Source organism: Panicum hallii, chromosome 7 (genome assembly GCF_002211085.1).
Source record: "Panicum hallii strain FIL2 chromosome 7, PHallii_v3.1, whole genome shotgun sequence".
NCBI classification, from domain to species: domain Eukaryota; kingdom Viridiplantae; phylum Streptophyta; class Magnoliopsida; order Poales; family Poaceae; genus Panicum; species Panicum hallii.
In genome coordinates, this window is record NC_038048.1 from 15846816 (window position 1) to 15864629 (window position 17814).

A 17814-nucleotide genomic window follows, 5' to 3' on the forward strand; every position below is an offset into this window, starting at 1 on the left:
ATGAGAGTTAGGGCAAAAAGATTTCATCAAGGAGGCGACAAGATAATAAGGTCGGTATAAAGAGAGAAAGAATTTGGATTGGGATCTTCACTTGCTTTTAGCTGGATTGACCAGAAGGCGTTGACGAGAGATTCACAAGGGCTGGTGATTGGAAGGGGAGATAGAACATAGAGTTTTTTTTTTTCTGATAAGGAGTAAGGCGAGATGGCAAGATGGGTAACAAGAAAAGGAGGGACGATGATTGGGCATTCTTCTCATGCTTCCAAGCAAATGGGGTTGACGAGAGATTGACAAAGTCTTATGGTTGAAAGGAGGCGACAAGGTAACAAGATGGGTATCAAGAAAGAGAGAAAACGGGTTTGGGCCCTCTGTGCTAACTTTCGCTAAGGAGCAAGAAGACGGCGTCGACAAGAGATTCGTAAAGTCTAGAGATAGAAAGGAGAGATAAGGCAAGGAGCTTCTGACAAGGAGTAGAGCGATATGATAATATGGGTATCGAGACAAAAAGATGGAATTTGGGTTTGGGTCTTTTCTGCTGGCTTATGCTTTGGAACGTGAGGATATCATGGTTGAGAAAACTAAGGGAGAAATGATGTCATTGCAGGCACAAGTCTGACAACGCATCAACGAGCAAAGACAAGGAGTCTAAGCAGACAAGAACAAAACAACAAGCATTACAAGCACACCAAAACAAACTATCAAACAACCGAAACTAACGTTTTACAACTGAAAAGGGAAAACCTCTTAAGCATGGGTCATATCCTAAAGCTTCGGCATTCTTGATGTAGGCATCTCTCTCAGCTTGTCTGGCGGAACATTGACTTCTTGAGTGTAACGCCTATGAGTCCAATGTAGTCTTCAGTTGCTCTAGCTTGACTTCTTGTGGTAGATTATTACTTCCATTCTTCGGGGTACAAGGTCGGACAGTTTAGCGTTTGTAACAAGAGAAAAGGATAAAATAAATCCACTTGGAATAGAATATAAGGGGATTTCCAAAGTGGGCAAACTTGAAATCAAGGAGGAGGTAAATTGGAACAAATGGATACAAGGTAACCAATGCCGTTGAGGGTACAAGTAGGCAAGGAAATTGCAAGATATAAAAGCAATTGAAATGAGGGAATAAAAGAAAAGAATACAGAGTTAGATAAAAGCAGCATCAAGGATGAGATAAATGAAGAAGGATGAGGAATAAACAACAAGAGTGTCAAGGATATGGTAAAATATGACTTTTATGTCAGAATAGATCTTAGAAAACGACCATTGCTATCTAGGCTGGCGTCCTACGGTCGACACAGCTCTGATACCACCTCTGTCACACCCGGTTTTAAGAACAAAACCGAATCCATAACTATATGTATGCCAGGATCAAGTTCCATACATATAGTGACTTCATCAGTGAATAATCAGCAACAGTATCACGAAAAGAGATTTAAAAGACTATAAAGATTATCAGAGTTATACAGCTTATCCTGGAAACGAAGACTCCAAACTTCACAGGCAATCGACCGGGGGTTGCGCAGGCCTAGAACTCAGCATCATCTTCAAAAGACTTCACATCACTTTCTCCTCTGAGCAGCAATTATAACAAGCGTGAGTACACTTATGGTTGGTACTCAGCAAGTGTTGGGAATTATATGACATGAAGGCCAAAAGCAAGGAAAGGCTGACTGGCTTACTGCGATAAGCAATTTTAGTTGGTCAAATTTTATTAGCACCTGATTACTATGGTATAAGTTCATACCAAAAACCCACATTAAAAGAGAGAGAAAAGATACAGCATAAGCATAACCACAACCATATACATGGTCCACAATAACCATAACCATAACCATGGTCCATGATTTAATTCATCTTCAAGTTCAATTATCATGTGAGGGTCCAAGCCGCTCTTAACCGTGAGCACGGCTGATATATCAGTTTTCACTCTGCAGAGGTTGTACACTTTACCCACAATTCGTGTCTCCCGATTTGCCCGAGGTAGCTAGCCTCTTAAACACTTCCGAGGTGAGTGGCAAGGGATTCACTACGAGGCCTTTACAAAGATTCCCTAACTTATGATAATCCGCTAAGGTTTCAAGTCAAAGCGGTCATAACTCTCCCTAGTGAGGAAATACCTTAGCCAAGGTCCACATAGCTATGTGCCTCAAAAGGACCAAGCTATACCCCGTCGATGCAACCCCTCTTGCCCTTTCGGTAAGATTATCATAAACTAGAGTCTCTAATTAATTAGCCAAGACCAGAGCCATATAGTATTGTGGTTGCACTGTTTTCCTGGGTGGTTCTCCATGTTCCAATTAAACATATAATCTTGTAATTAACATCACCAACAGCATGAACATGGATAAAACAGATGTAGCATCATCATTATCATCATCATGGTTATATATTATTCCCAAACCATAACCAGTTGAAGCAACTAAGCAATAGCTACCCAACAATAAAGATAAAATCCAGGTTGACAAGGAATGATCATAAAGACTAGGCATATCCTTAATTAGGATCCATCAATATTAGGACACATGCATGCATATAAAGAAAATGTTGTATTTATTGTGATTATTAGGACAAAAGCATGATCAAGGAAACACTTGCCTTTCTTTTAGAGAATAGCTGCTCAGAGTCTTCAATTCTTGTTCTTGAAACTCTAAATCTTCAAAGCTCTTCGATCGCGCTTCTTCTAACATCACACAAGCAACAGGCCCAAAACATACAAGCAAACAAACAAACAAACAAGAACGACTAAGAACAGATACAACAAACAAAAGAAAAGCTTTACAAGAGCGAACTAAAGGATAAGGCTCGCTGCTACGGTCACGAGAAAGAAAGAAACGCGGAAAACGGAGCTAGGGTTGAAAAGATACAGCTATCGGGAGATTTATGTTATAAAAGAATAAAAGAACGATAGGATTTCATTTATTTTAATTTAGAAAACCAATGTAAAAGATATTCAAAAAAGAATATCCCTAATTATAATTAACTCATATTATATTTGCATTTATAAAGACGAAGTAGAACTTAGTCAAATTTTATATACAATTCTCTATGTACAAATTACACTAATTAAATAATTAATTAGAAAAGAACACTTGTGAGAACATCTAAACGCATAACCTTATGATTCGAGTTGAACTAAACAAATTAAATTACAAACACATTTAAGTTGATATTAATCAAATTCGCATTAATTATGAAAACCGGAGAAAAGACTTAATTTGATTTTATTTCGGAAAACTAGATGAGAGGATATTATTCAAATTAAATTGATATTTAATTTTAAAAACAGGAATTACGGCACAACAACGCTACTAAACGATAGCTTAGGGTTTTAGAAGACTAACGCAAAAAGAACGGATCGAAACGGATATAAAACGCGGAAACTACGCATAAAACAGCGCTGCAGGGACCTATACGCAATTAACTATAGACTTTAGGGGTTAGCTGAAAAGAAATACAAGACACAGGAAATAGTGCTTGTAAAACATGAAAAGATTAGGGTTAGATCCGAAAAATTCCATGGTGGGGCTGGATTGAAAAGATGGAAAAGATTTAGGGGGTTTCCTACAATTTTTGCAAGACACAGGAAAGAACAGGAAAATTACAGAATCTTCCAGGGACTAAATCGTAAAAGCTTCAAATCAGGCAGCAATGGTGGCGGCGGGTACTGTAGCTCAGATTGCCGGCGATTTAGGGCACGAGAGGTCGCGGGAAGTGGGGGAAAAGAAAGAGGACGACGAGGGGATTCCATTCCATACCTTACTTACCACGAGGACGCATCGACGTGATCGAATTTCGCAGAGGAAGATGAGGGGCGGGTCTGTTTCTGTTCCTGACCGTCTGCTCCTGTTCCTGGTGGTTCTGGACATGCAGGGCTGGGCAGGGGCGGTGCTAGAAGAGGGGGCGGCGTCCTGTGGTTGGCGACAGGCGACGCTGCAGTCCCGGCGCACAGGAAACAGGGGAAACTGATGGCGGCGGTGGTCCTATTCTGGTGGCACGCAGGGCAGCAGGGCTCAGACGCCTGGCCGTGGGTGCACAGGAGGAAGGCGACAGCGGGCAGGGACGACGCACGGCACGGAGGCGCGCGGCGGTGCCGGCTGCAGGAGATGCGACGCGACAGAGGGACGGCCTGCTAGCCGCGCAGGGACGCGAGGGCGGCGGCTGTGCGACAGGGACGCAGGGGCTAGGGCACAGAGAGAAAGGGATGTCGCAGGGGCTGAGGATTTTATAAGCAGGGGCGAGGCGGTGCCCTGGCGCACGGCGCAAGGGTAGGGGCGGCGCACAGAGGCAGGGTAGGGCACAGGCCCGAGGGTTTTGGCTCGCCCTTTATAGGGGTGCTGTGCAGGGAGTCCGAGCTATCCCCGTGCGCAGGTTGGGCCTGAACAGAAAACGAAACCAGAAAAGAAGATGACAGGTGGGGCTGCGATGTCGTAGAGAAGGATCAGGGAAAGGAGCGACTGTCTGCAGGAACTCGGGGGCGATGCAGAAGGAGGTCGCACGGGCGCAACGGTTCGGGCGCTCGGCCTTGCGAGCAGGAGGGTCGTGCAGTCTCAGCGCTCGAGACTTCTATCATGGGCGCACGGTCTCGCAAGCGGCGGCGGCGCTGCGAGCGCGAGCTCGGGTGAAGGCTGAACAGGAAAGCGAGCTGACAGCGCTGGTTAAATGTGAACCATTTATTCGGAAGCGCGAAAAGACAAGAAAAAGATCGGGCCGAGTCGCTGGATCTGATGGTGATCGAACATCGTCGGAAAAACACTGAAGACGAGCCACGAGGCGTCGTTTTCGAGCATGACCTGATCGTGGAGAACTGTTAGAGGATCGGGAGCTCGATGGAACTTCTTAATGATTCGGAGAGGATAAGGTTAAAAGGATGTACAACAAGATACGGCTCGGTCCGACTATGATGAGAATCAAAATAGAAATATTTTTCCAGAACACATTTTCAAGGTTAAAATAAATCTAGAAAAGCCCAGATAAATATTTCAAACCACGAAAAATATATCCGGAAGAATCCCAAAAATTTCCGAGGAAAACCCGGGAGTTAATTTGGGTCACGAGGATTCCAAATAAAATATTTGGGACTCCTGAAAAAGAATTTTAGAGCTTTCCAAATAATAAAATAAATAGATCTAGCTCTAGGATAAATAGAATATCTGCCAGAAAAATCTTTAAAATTCTCAGAAAATCCTATTGATAGATGAACATATTGTAAAAGATAGTCATATCCTAAAATTGAATATTTTAGGGTGTGACAAAAGGGGTGGAGAGATTTGGCTAGATTGGGGCTTTTCTCATGGAGGTGAAGACAGAGTGCGGCTCTGATTGGGGGATTCGGATATTTCTTGGCGGCTTGCAGATTGAAAGCACGGATTTTACCGGACGTTACCGCGGGGTTAAATAACCAGCGGCCGGATACAGTTTTACTGTTTCAAAGTTGAAGAGTCATTTTAGGGAATATTCGGAAGATGAGGGGTTGTTTAGTGGATTATTTAGATAAAATATTCGATTAATTATTTTTTAGGGTTAATTATCCCGAAAAAAGGGGTTTTTCGAATTTCAGATCTAACTTCCATCTTTCGTACCATCACACCAGTTATTTATCATGGGAACATTTTTTCACTGTATGCCACGACCTTTGGATCCTTATTTTCAAACCTGAGAGATTTGGATTCAAGGCTCGGGGGCTGCGGGATACATGGCATTGACTACTTATGTTTTCGAATTTATTTGAAAAGTAAGTATGGAAGATTCAAGACTAATGTGACCCTCAGCCTGATTCTCCGATTCAACCTAAGGCTCGGGGGCTACTCCATATGGAGTGCGATTTTTCAATCGCACGCCATTCCAAAGAAGTAATTTGGGGTATGAGCACCTCATAGCTTCGATGCAGCCAAGAAAGTACTCGAAGAAGAACTTCAAGACGGAGCTTCAAAAGAAGCCGAAGACTACTTCGGAAGTACTCGAGAAGCCTGCAGTACTCAGCTACGAAGAGCTCGGGGGCTTATCAGACCCCGGGCTACGGGACTGTGTACATAACATAGTTCAAATAGGATTAAGAGATAAGGCTTGATTTATCTCTTATTTATGTTGTTCTCTACTCGTATGAGAAGAGGACTAGTCGGTACAGAAGGAAACTACTCGAGTTGTACTCAAGTACAATTCCTTAGCTAGTATTGGATTAGGATTCATGTAACCCTATCTTCCCAGATATATAAGGGGGGCAGGGACCCCCTTCAAAACACAACATCAACACCCAAGGCAATACAAAGCACCATACAGGACGTAGGGTATTACGCACCTCGCAGCCCGAACCTGTCTAAATCTTGTGTTCCTTGCACCTTCGAGTTCCTAATCTCGGCGTCTCCTCACCTAAATTTACCACCTCGGGTATTCCCCTCGTTGGGCAGCCGGTAAAACACCAACACCTACATCTGTTGTAACTACTCATAGTACAGTAGGACTACTCATACAGTAGTAAAACTAGTCGGATACGGTAGGAAACTACCCGAGAAGTACTCGGGTAGGACTCCTAGGCTTGTACCCGACTAGAACTTCCATGTAAACCTATCCCCCCAGACTATATAAGGGAGGACAGGGACCCCGTTGGGGACAATCACCATCAAAGGCAATACAAACAACACAAGACTTAGGTTATTACGCTCTCGACGGTCCGAACCTTTCTAAACCTTATGTTCCTTGCACCTACGAGTTCCTAATCTCTGTGACATTCTACCTACAAACTCACCACCTCAGGGGTATCTCTCGGTGGGCGTGGTGGTAAACCACCAACAGTCTACGCAAGAAGTCCAACAAGCCAACACACATAAGGTTCAAGCACAAATGCATCAAATAAACACAAGCTCCCCCAAAATCACTCTTCCATGATTCTCCAAGATTCTTCTCCCTCTTTGGCATAAAGTACCAAAAACTAACCATCCATCAGTGGCGGAGGCGGTGGTGGAGGATAGAACGGCTGATGTGGATAGAACTGAGGAGGAGGCACTGGAGCTAGATAGACCGAGTAGAAGTGATTTTTGAAGCCCGTGAAGGTAGTGTTGAATGTGTCAAAGTCATTCTGGAGCTTCTATTGCCTCTCAACAAGCGCCTGATGCTGCTCTGAAGTAGGCAAATCATCAAATCTAGAGTCCAGAGGTACAATGTCATCATGCAAACCTTGTTGAAGATGTTGCATACTAGTCATAAGAGGCTGATACACTTGGTTGTGTATTTGCTGCCCAAAAGCCTAAAACTCAGCATTCACCTGACTTTGGACCTGTTGATACATGTTCTGAAAATCCAAGTTCAACTGTTGCATCTGAGCATTCAGTCAATCAAACTGATTGTTGAAGCCCTGCTGCATGTTGGCAAAATATGGATTAAAGTAACCTGCATAGGAGATGGAGGAGGCATGGCTTGTTGATCAACATTTGCACCCTCATTTCTAGCCTCACCTTCAATTACATTTTCTTCCTCATTAACCACATCATCAGGGAAAGGAGTCAAATGCCTCTCAATAAAAGCTGTATCATTTTTTAATAGCCTGAAAGGGAGGTGCTTAACCTCACAAACTCCTCTAAATCTGGTCTTAGCCTTGATCAATGACATGATATAAGGGGCAAAATACAAGTTCATCTCAAGGTTGACCCTCAAATCTGCCAACTAATCCATAATTATAGCAATGACATCACCTTGTCATCATTCATCACATGAGAGATCGAGTTCCAATAAAAACCTCTAACTCTGTCCTTGTTCCCACTCTTAGGCATGAAAGTCACTCTAGCAATTTTATTGACAACCGCTGGATGATGTCTAAGACCTTGCGTACCACTAAACACACGAGGAATACCAATGCGATCATGCTCATATAATGCAAGGTAATCATTCTCATCAAGTGGATTTCAGCCATCATATTGATACTATGCTGATCTTTGAGAAAATTATAAGTTAATTCATTTGCAGTAGCAAACTCAGCAAAAGTAGCATGATATCTCCTCTTTCCAGTCATCCAAACTAGTGTTTCTTCAACCATATCAATTTCAAGAGTAGCATAGAACTGACGAATAACAGTTTCATTCCAATCACATCTATGCTGGAAGAAGTTTGATAGACCCATATTCTCAAACTTACCAACTAAATCAGTCATCACGGGCTGGCTCCCCATGTATCCTAGGTCTATGGTTTGATGTTTAAACATAGTTTTCTTAACCATATGACCAAAGAAAGCATCTTGTTGTACCTGAGTATGGAAGAAAAGGACATTTGTGTCTCTAGCAAGATTGTACTGATTCCTTGATCTTGCATTTGAGTATTTTTCAGCTGTCCAATTTCTACTAGGAAAATTTAGACCATTGAGATCAAGTATTTCATCCTCATCACTTCCATTATCTTCATACATTTCAGAATCGTCTCCTGCACCTCTGACTGATGATTCAGCCTCTAAATCACTTGCATTGGGCATGTAATCATCATCATTTGGATCATCATCATTGCCTCTACCTCTCTTTGATGAACCCCCTCGCTTCACTTTGGAGGTCAAGGTTTTGAAGATCTTTCTTGCAGGCCTGGGATCAAGAATTACTCATAAGCATCATTTAAAAAGTTTGATTGCGAAGCATAAGAGCTAGCTGTTCTGCAGCAAACAATGGCCGGCGGACCATCCGCTAGGGATGGGCAGACTGTCCGCCGCTCACTGTGCAGGCGTGACTTGAACAGTAACGGCCTCAAATTCAATCCTCCAAATCTTGAGTTCTAGACCGAATTGACCAACCAAAATTTAACCATAACATCTCCTCGTCACTAGCAGCAAGTTCCCCAAACCAATTTCATGAATCCATGGCCCAAAAGTAGATCACATCCTCAAACCCTAACCACCTCCATTGATGAAAACCAAGAACATGAGATGGCGATTTGATGAAATACCGAGAGGATATGATGGAGGAGCCCGCAGAGTGTGCGGGGATGTGCTCGAACCGTCCGGGAACCATGCCAAACGCCCTCCTCCTTGAATATTATAGTCTGCTATCCTCACATTACAGTGGCTAATGTCGTGAACCAAATGCCATTGAATATAACTTTTAGAAGAGCTTTAGTTGGAGATAAAATAACTGCCTGGAATAACCTCCTCGATAAAATATCTGCTTACCAGCTTTCAAATGGGAGAGATATTTTTACCTCGGACTTGCATAGACATAGTAACTTTACTGTACAGTCTATGTATCAGTATCTTACAAATAAGGATAGACCCTTCATTATTAATTTTTATGGAAGCTAAATATTCCTTTAAAAATAAAGATTTTCCTTTGGTACCTTCAACAAGGTGTTAATTTAACCAAGGATAACTTAGAGCATCTCCAGCAGTCTCCCTTTCCCTCATAAATTGCTAATATTAAAAAAAAATACTCTAGCAGTTTCTCAATACATCTCCCTTTCCCAAATAATTATTGGATTGTCCCAATATTTCACCCTAGCTCCCCTCAAATAAAGAAAGAATTTTGACTCTCCTAATATATTAGTTATATTAGGATGAGATTATTGGGGAACTGTAAAAATATCTCCCCTAATAACTTATAAAAGTGGTATTGGGATATCCCAATAATATGTTATTGGGAGATGTTTATTGGAGGAATGCTAGAGATGCTCTTGGCTAAGAGAAACTGGGGAGTAAAAAATGTTGCGTCTTGAAACAATTCAGCATCTCTTCTTTGATGCCAGACCAAGACAATTTGGTGAGCTGTTCATGTAACTATTGGGTTAACCCCACAAAAATTAATAGCGCATATGCTTAAAAATTGGTTAACGTGCATAAGCAACAAAGAAAGAAGTTTGATTTTTGTTTGGGCTGCAGCTCTTATGTGGGCGATTTGACGTACATGTAACGATTTGATTTTTGAAGAAAAACAATTTACCTCTTATTTATGTAGGCTGTCTACAGAGGAGCGTACTAGGCGCGGTTTTTTTATCTTCTGCAGCATGAGGATACAAGGAAGACCGTCTGTATTGGAGATTTTCGTCTTGGATATCTGCCAAGAATGGATGGAGAAGCAATAATAGACTTTGGTTTTGATTCCTCCAAAGCTTTTCTCTATTTTTTCAGTTTGTGTGTTGAGAATTTCGCAAAAACTTGGCTGTGTGGGTGCAGAGACCGGAGATGTTTTCTTTTTCTAGAAAAACCTCATCCACATGCGGCCAGACCTCGCTTTCAGCGTGGGGTATCTGAGTCGCTTCATGGAGCGGCCTACATAAGAACACATGGCGGCATTGAAGAGGATCCTGCGCTATGTGGCTGGGACTCTTAAGTCTCAACTGCCACTACGGGAGGACAGCGGAGGCACGGCTTGGTACGCCGACAGCGACCTCGCCGGTGATGTTAACACTTGGAAGAGTACATCCGGCGTTCTGTTCTTCACGGCAGCAGCTTGGTGAGTTGGCATGCTCTCAAGCAGAAGGTGGTGGCACTCTCGTCCTGCGAGGCGGAGTATATTGCTGCCAGTACAGCAGCCACACAGGCAGTGTGGTTGGCTCGGCTGCTCGGCGACTTCAAGGGGAAGGATGTTGATACAGTCGAGCTGAAGATTGACAAAATGTCAGCCTTATCACGATAAAGAATAATCCTGTCTTTCATGAACGTAGCAAACACATCCATGTGCGCTACCACTTCACCAGGGAGTGCCGGGAAGATGGGAAGATTAGTGTTGACTTCGTCGTCACTAAGAACCAGCTTGCAGACATTTAAACAAAGGCACTTGGGCGAGTCAGATTCCAGAAGCTTCATGCTAGGATTGGGATCGTCACCATTAATTTCAAATCCGCACGCAAGGATTAAGGAGAGATTGTTAGCAATAATCCTATGCGTGTATGAATCTATCCAGGTTCATAGTGTCTAGGTGCAGTATCTTTAGTAGCAGATTTCCAGCTGCTAGTTAGTAAGAATAATAGTCAAATCAAAGTAGTAATGGCTGTAGTTATTAGCTGATTGGCCAGGCTAATTTGAAGTGTACGTCTGGGTTCAAATAGGAGAAAAAACAGAAAAGGCAGCAAGCATTTACAGCACCAAACCAGTGTGTACGTTATCCAAAAAAAAAAAGAACCAGTGTGTACGTGTGTGTTTCTTATGTGTGTGAGCTCGTGGGCTACCTGTGAGCCACCTTGGCTTTCATATACACGCCGATTGCAGGGGGCCACTTGTATTTAGACAGTGGCACAAGTTGACTTCATTTGTGAAATGGGAATAGTAGCTAAGTTCCTTTTTTTTCTGGATGAACAAATAAAAACTTCGTCATCGCGCATTTCTATTGAACCTGTCACTCTACTTCTACCACACAAGCAATCCCCTACATCGTTGTCTATGCATCTGAAGTAGTCTGAAGTCGTAGTACAAGATTGAAATAGTGAATACCACAATATGTCGGATGTGGACGACAATGCAGCAGATAACATCACCAGCATTTTATTTCATGACATCATTAATGTGCATACCATATATATATGAGTTTTTCCGGATATGCTGAAACTCTCGTGCTCCAAGGAGCAATGCACAAATTTACCTGGCAATCCATACATAATACATTATTAGGTTTGTTAACACACAGCATGCAGCTCGTGGAGAACATCCTTAAAAGTTCATATATAACCACATCGATGTATATAGTGCTTAGAAGCAGCAACATTGTTGAAATCTTATGACTAAGACCCAAACATACCTTTCAAAACATGTATATGCTAGTAACACAAAATGATCATTCATAGGGCCTTGGCTGCTGCAATGACATTTTCCACTGTCAAACCAAGTTCCTTGTATATTTTCCCAGCAGGAGCACTTACACCAAAATGGTCGATGCCAATAGCTTTGCCTTTCTGTCCGATATATTTCTCCCATCCAAATGTAACCCCAGCCTCAATGCTAATCCTAGAAGTAACCTCACTCGGGAGAACACTTTCCTTGTACTTATCAGGCTGTTCTTCAAACAATTCCCAGCAAACAAGTGAAACAACTCGTACCGTACTCCCCTCTTTCCTCAGCTCATCTGCTGCTTTTTCTGCAATCTCAAGCTCGGAACCAGTGCCAATAAGAATAAGATCAGGTTTGTTGCCTGATGAGTTATCGGAAATAATATATCCTCCTTTAGAAACAGCATCAACCGATGTTCCTTTCAGCTGTGGAAGCTTCTGTCGTGAGAGGGCAATGATTGAGGGCGTTTTCCTATTAAGAACTGCAATCTTGTAAGCCCCAGATATCTCATTTCCATCAGAAGGCCGAAGCATTAAAATGTTTGGCATTGCTCGGAGGCTGAATAACTGCTCAACAGGCTGATGGGTTGGCCCATCTTCTCCAAGGCCAATGGAGTCATGAGTCATCACAAAGATAACTCCAGATTCACTTAAGGCAGAAAGGCGGATGGCAGCTCTCATGTAGTCAGTGAACACAAAGAATGTAGCACAATAAGGTATCAGGCCAGGGCTATGAACTGCAATGCCGTTACAAATGGCACCCATCCCGTGCTCTCTCACACCAAAACGAATGTTTCTCTGTTCAGGAGTATCCCTCTGGAAGTCACCAAACATCTTAAGCAATGTCATATTTGATGTTGCAAGATCAGCACTACCTCCAAGAAATCCAGGTATTACTTTTGCAAGTGAATTCAAACACTGTTGAGATAAGTTCCTAGTAGCATCAGAAGAGCTTTCGGGAGTATAGGTCTGCAATGAGAGAAACAAATAAAGCAATTAAATGCAAATATATCCCATCCATGGTTAGTGAAATATTGATTAGACATGACAGTTGAGTTTCAGAAGAATACTTACTGGAAGAGCATTCTCCCACCCTGAAGGCAGTTCCCCTGAAATTATGCTCTTTAACTCAGCAGCCTCCTGATGGTATTTCTTTTCGTATTCTGCAAACTTTGCATTCCATTGAGCTTCAAGAGAAGCACCTTCATCAATATGGTGACTCCAGTGCCTGCAATTGATAATTATCTAATTAAACTTCTGTGCAAAACATACTAAGTTGAAGTATACTGTGTTAGTTTGAAATTATTCCTACAACTTAACTCTTAAAATATTATAAGCAAACTGCAAACCTTATCAAGCATGTAAGGACTTATACAGGTATAGTATTCTACACATATGCATTAATGATCTTAATAATTTCATCTGGGAAAAAGAAGCAAAGCATGGGTACAGGTGTTTCTTAGGTGGTTGTTCTGTGCACAGAGAGAATTCCTTCTGCCACCTTCCTGTAGTTTTGAGACCAGCTGTCAGTATATTACTATGATTTACTGTTTGTTTATTATAGATCACCTTCCTGTTTGAAAATCATGGAACTAGCATCGAATATCTATTTATAGTAACTTTCTCTTTCATGAATACTGGGCAGTGTGAGTTTAGCAATAACTTCATTGCTCAGTAAATTGTACCTCTTCACATCGCCTGGAACATGGAAAGGCTCATGAAGCCATCGAAGATTGCGTCTAGTTGCCTCTACTTCTTTGGATCCTAAAGCACTCCCATGAACGCTATATGTGTTTGCCTTGTTTGGAGATCCAAAACCAATTGTGGTAGTCACCTATAAAGTGCCATTTATCTTATGAAGCTGCACCAAACATGATGAGTAAATGAATAAAATAAATGTTATAATCAAATTGACGGTTACCTTGATAAGAGTAGGCTTATCTTTAGCTCCCTTTGCTTCCTTGATTGCAGCACGAATGTCATCATACCCCGTGTTTCCATTCTTCACCCAGATAGTATGCCACCCTAGTGCCTCATATCGGGCAAGAATATCTTCAGTGAATGCAATATCTGTATTACCATCAATTGATATGTGGTTATCATCATAGAAAGCAATCAATTTTCCAAGGCCCCAGTGACCAGCAAGAGAAGCCGCTTCATTCGAAACACCTTCCATTTGGCAACCATCCCCAAGGATTACATACCTAAGAGCATCAAGTAACGACAACATATTACCACTGTCCCAACTGTGCTTTACAAAAGTAGCTACAATTATCAAGTTACTAACTTACGTGTAATGATCCACAATTTTCAGATCAGTCTTGTTGAAACGAGCAGCAAGATGTTTCTCAGCAAGTGCTAGTCCAACAGCATTTGCGAAACCCTGGCCCAGAGGACCTAAATGACATCAGAAAAGCTCAGAAATCAATATGGTTTACAAAACAAAAGCGGAGTAGGCAAAACAAAATTTAAAACATTTAAGCAGGCAAACCAGTGGTGACTTCAACTCCAGGTGTTTCGAAATTCTCTGGATGGCCAGGAGTTCTGCTTCTCCACTGTCGAAAAGCTTTCAGGTCATCCATCTGCAACGTCAAGCATGATTATCAAAATCGAAAAAAGAGTAAGATGTTTATGGGATATGAAGAAGAGTACCATGTCATGCATCAGTATCACTGCAAAGCTTTTTGCTCTTATTTCAGACGGACAACTAGAGCTTGGTGATAGTACTATTCGAAGAAAATCTTTGCGCCCTTCCACTTCCGAGGTCAACTTATTTCAATTCGCAAGCTCTAAATTCATAGACGTATTTCTACGGTCCTACTAGTTTTGATTCTCCTCAAACCTTCCCCTAAAGTAAAGTCTGGCAGGGATTGAGCGTCCAACTGATTGCTAGTCAAGGATCAGAATACTCCGCAATAATTAGTCCCATTCGGTACTAACTATTTCAATTTTGCATCCCAAAAATCACCAACACCAGTCTTTACGAGCCAATCGATTTCGATTTGCAAATTTTCTGAAGCCCACCAAAACCTCAAAAATAAGACAGGGACGCTGTTTCCTGCAAGAGCTCACCGTGACGCCGTCGTACCCGGCGAGGTGGAGCAGCGCGTACTGGAGCATGCACCCGTGGCCCGCGGAGAGCACGAAACGGTCGCGGTCGAACAAGGCGGGGTTCTTCGGGTTGAAGCGGAGGAACTCGTCGAACAGGACGTGGCCCAGCGGCGCGCACCCCATGGGGAGGCCCGGGTGCCCCGACTGCGCCTTCTCCACGGCGTCCACTGCCAGGAACCGGATCGTGTTCACCGACTGCTCCACCAGCTCGGGTGGCGCCGGCAGGGCCCTGGCGCGCAGCACGGTGGCCGGCCGGCCGCCGGGCCTGGCCGCTGCGGCGAACGGGAGGCGGGAGCGGGCGGAAGAGCGGAGGAGGCGGACGCTGCCGCAGCCGGAGCCAGGCGCGGCGGCGGCGGAGGTGTTGGGGGTCGGTGGTGCCGCCATGGCTGCGGGCAGCGGGCGGATGCTTCCGGACGCGCGTCGCAGTCACGTTTAACGAAGAGGGCGAGTCGCAGCGGGAGTGCAGAGGTGGCGTGCCACCTGGTCTTGGGGAAATGTAGCTGACGAAATGTGGTGGCCCGGCACGGAAACAACTGAACTGGTGCCGTTCCATCCAACGTGTTTTCTCTATGCGTTTTGATTATAGATTTTTTTTGAAACAAAATTATAGATTTTTTTAGGCACACTCCGTTTCTAAATACTCTGCCCTGTTTGGATCACGGGAAAAACGTAGGAAAAATGGAGCAATCGAGTACCTGTAGTTTTATTCCCTATAGCAGTGTTTGGAACGGAATAGCTGAGAACCATTCCGGAGGAAAGGCAATCAAACCTGTACTTTTGGAGGAAATAAAAAAATGAGCTCCGAGCTGAGGGAAATCTTTCCTTCATCGCTTACGAGCTCGGTCTGGGACTGATAAGCTTACGTGGTATTCTTCTTCGTGGTAGTGCTACAGTCTCAAATTTGATTTAAAATGTATTTGGATCCAAGTGCTAAAGTTTAGTACTAGTGTATCCAAAATTGAAGTGCTAATAAGGTTAAACTTTAGCCAAGGCTTAAAAAATTTATTAAAAATATAAGTATCAATAGATGTTAAAATTTAGCACTTAACTTGAGTCCATCCAATTAGACCTTTGATCCACTAAATCAAGATCTTGATTTTCCACACCAAAGGGAAAACCAAAGAGCATCACATGGAAACAAGCACCCAATAGCTGCATAAATCTATGACTTGTTCCAGCCCATTCGAAGTTTCGAACTCCAAATCCAAAAAAGAAAAAAAAAATGCTCAACTGTAGAAGGAGAAACAAGCGGGAGCCGAACTACCTCCGAGACTCCGACTGTGCTAGGTAGTCGACGAGCTAGTCAGCCCAATCAATGTTCGTCGATTCGTGGTCTCCTGCGCACTCCTGGCGATGAGCTCGAGATCTGGTGAGATGTTTGTGGTCAGTGCTATGTGAAGAACTATGTCATCCATGCAGTGGTGGATGGAGAAAATTATTAAGGGGGGCTAAGCATCTTCCTCCTCCTCTATCTCTCCATTTTTGTTCTTTTCTTCTCTCTTTTTTCTCTTTTATTCTTCATATGTCTCCATTGGTGCAACAGTTCTAGGGCCTCCAGCCCCCCTCACCCCCACCCCCATCTGCCCCTGCATCCATGGGAAAGATGGGGAGCGGATAAAAATAATGGTACGCTACTGCATCGTGGATGGATTATATCTGTGGACCAACGTCCCCACATGCAAGAGAGGGATGTAGATAAAATACAAACTAAAATTATATATGCTAATTAATCAATCATTATGATTTTCTCATAGGTCAGTCATTGAGTGAGAAAAAAGTGCACCTTAATCAAAATAAATAAGACTGTTGGTATTTCTTAACGTTCATAGATAAATCCGCAAGCATGGATATATCGTTGTAGCATTTCACCCGGAGAGTATCAGGGTATCGTTATTTATATATTCCCAAAGGATGGCATAGTGCAAAGAGTTTACTAGGCACATAATTAGAACAATATGATTAAGATATAGGCTACATTTTATACAGGGGTAAGTCATAATAAACGATAATCGGGGGTAATGTGACATACACATAATCCAATCTCAAGATAAAGAATAACGAATAAACCTAAGTTTAGCGGGAGCATAGGCATACAAAAAGGGTCCTATAAGCATCTATTCATACCAGCATAGGTAATACAAGATAGATGATTAGGGCTCAAAGCTAAGGCTCTAGATATCAGGGAGAATGTCCCAACCCAGGTAGAGTTAGGGTCGTTATATCTTTCAGAACTCCTACACCATACCTGAACGTGGCGGACTTCACAAACCACGACGAATCATGGCGGACGGACAGAGCTGTCACTACCTACCGCCTACCCCTACAACACCGTGGACACGGTCATATCTGAGGGATCTCGCATACCCGAGCACCATGCCCATGTATGATGTCACTACCCTAGCTCCTCCGGGTCTCCCACCCTTCGGATGGACAAATAAAGAGCTAAGGTAAGCCCCAAGGCACAACGAACCAATATCCTTGCTTAGTTCTTCTGGCCTAACCACATATATAGCATAACTCATGAAGAAATAAGGCATGGTACGACAAACTATAAAGATAGCATATCAACCATGATTAAACTCTGTACTATTAATAAGATACTGACAAGTCAAATACAAAGCCTTACCCAAGGCTGAAGGTTGCGCTACGACCCCGAAGACAACTTGTATTTGCTAATAGAAGTACTAGCCTAGCTCCACTAGCCTAAGGAATACAAGTAACAAGTAGAGAGATGGAGAGAGGCTTCAAATGTGCGGTTGTTGTGAGAGGGCTCCTTCTCCTTTAATACTCTCCAAGGGCGGTTGCTGGCTGAGTTAACGATGGAAATATTGGGCACCGACTTCAGGAGGAGGGGTGGAGGATCTCCTGCCAAAGTGCACCTGGTCGGGGGCCTGGCCAAATTCGCCGACCTTGAGGTCGGCTGACCCCTAGGTGGGCCTTGTTGACGGCCATTAAAGCACACTTTGTCCGTCAACTTCTCGG

General features: G+C 43.2%; 1 protein-coding gene across 2 annotated transcripts; it reads right to left on the reverse strand.

Moving 5' to 3' along the window:
• Positions 1-11424: 11424 nt before the first annotated feature.
• Positions 11425-15331, reverse strand: LOC112901413 (transketolase, chloroplastic-like). 2 transcript variants are annotated; one of them, XM_025970329.1, is made up of 8 exons: positions 14794-15331; positions 14213-14303; positions 14013-14118; positions 13643-13925; positions 13407-13555; positions 12796-12949; positions 11694-12690; positions 11425-11537 (listed from the first exon to the last, which is right to left on the reverse strand). In XM_025970329.1, exons 1-7 carry the CDS (start codon positions 15214-15216, stop codon positions 11734-11736), a joined length of 2163 nt encoding a protein of 720 aa, XP_025826114.1. In that variant the 5' UTR covers positions 15217-15331; the 3' UTR covers positions 11425-11537; positions 11694-11733. The 2 variants fall into 2 exon arrangements, with proteins under 2 accessions (XP_025826114.1, XP_025826113.1); XM_025970328.1 differs by having other exon boundaries at positions 11425-12690.
• Positions 15332-17814: the final 2483 nt, after the last annotated feature.

Bases quoted from the DNA above. Each gene is read 5' to 3' on its own strand.
- LOC112901413 (XM_025970329.1), bottom strand. From the start codon at position 15,216: ATGGCGGCACCACCGACCCCCAACACCTCCGCCGCCGCCGCGCCTGGC. The intron at 14,119-14,212 runs GTTTGCCTGCTT...GATGTCATTTAG, and splicing joins TGGAGTTGAAGTCACCACTG to GTCCTCTGGGCCAGGGTTTC. The intron at 13,926-14,012 runs GTAAGTTAGTAA...TGATGCTCTTAG, and splicing joins AAAATTGTGGATCATTACAC to GTATGTAATCCTTGGGGATG.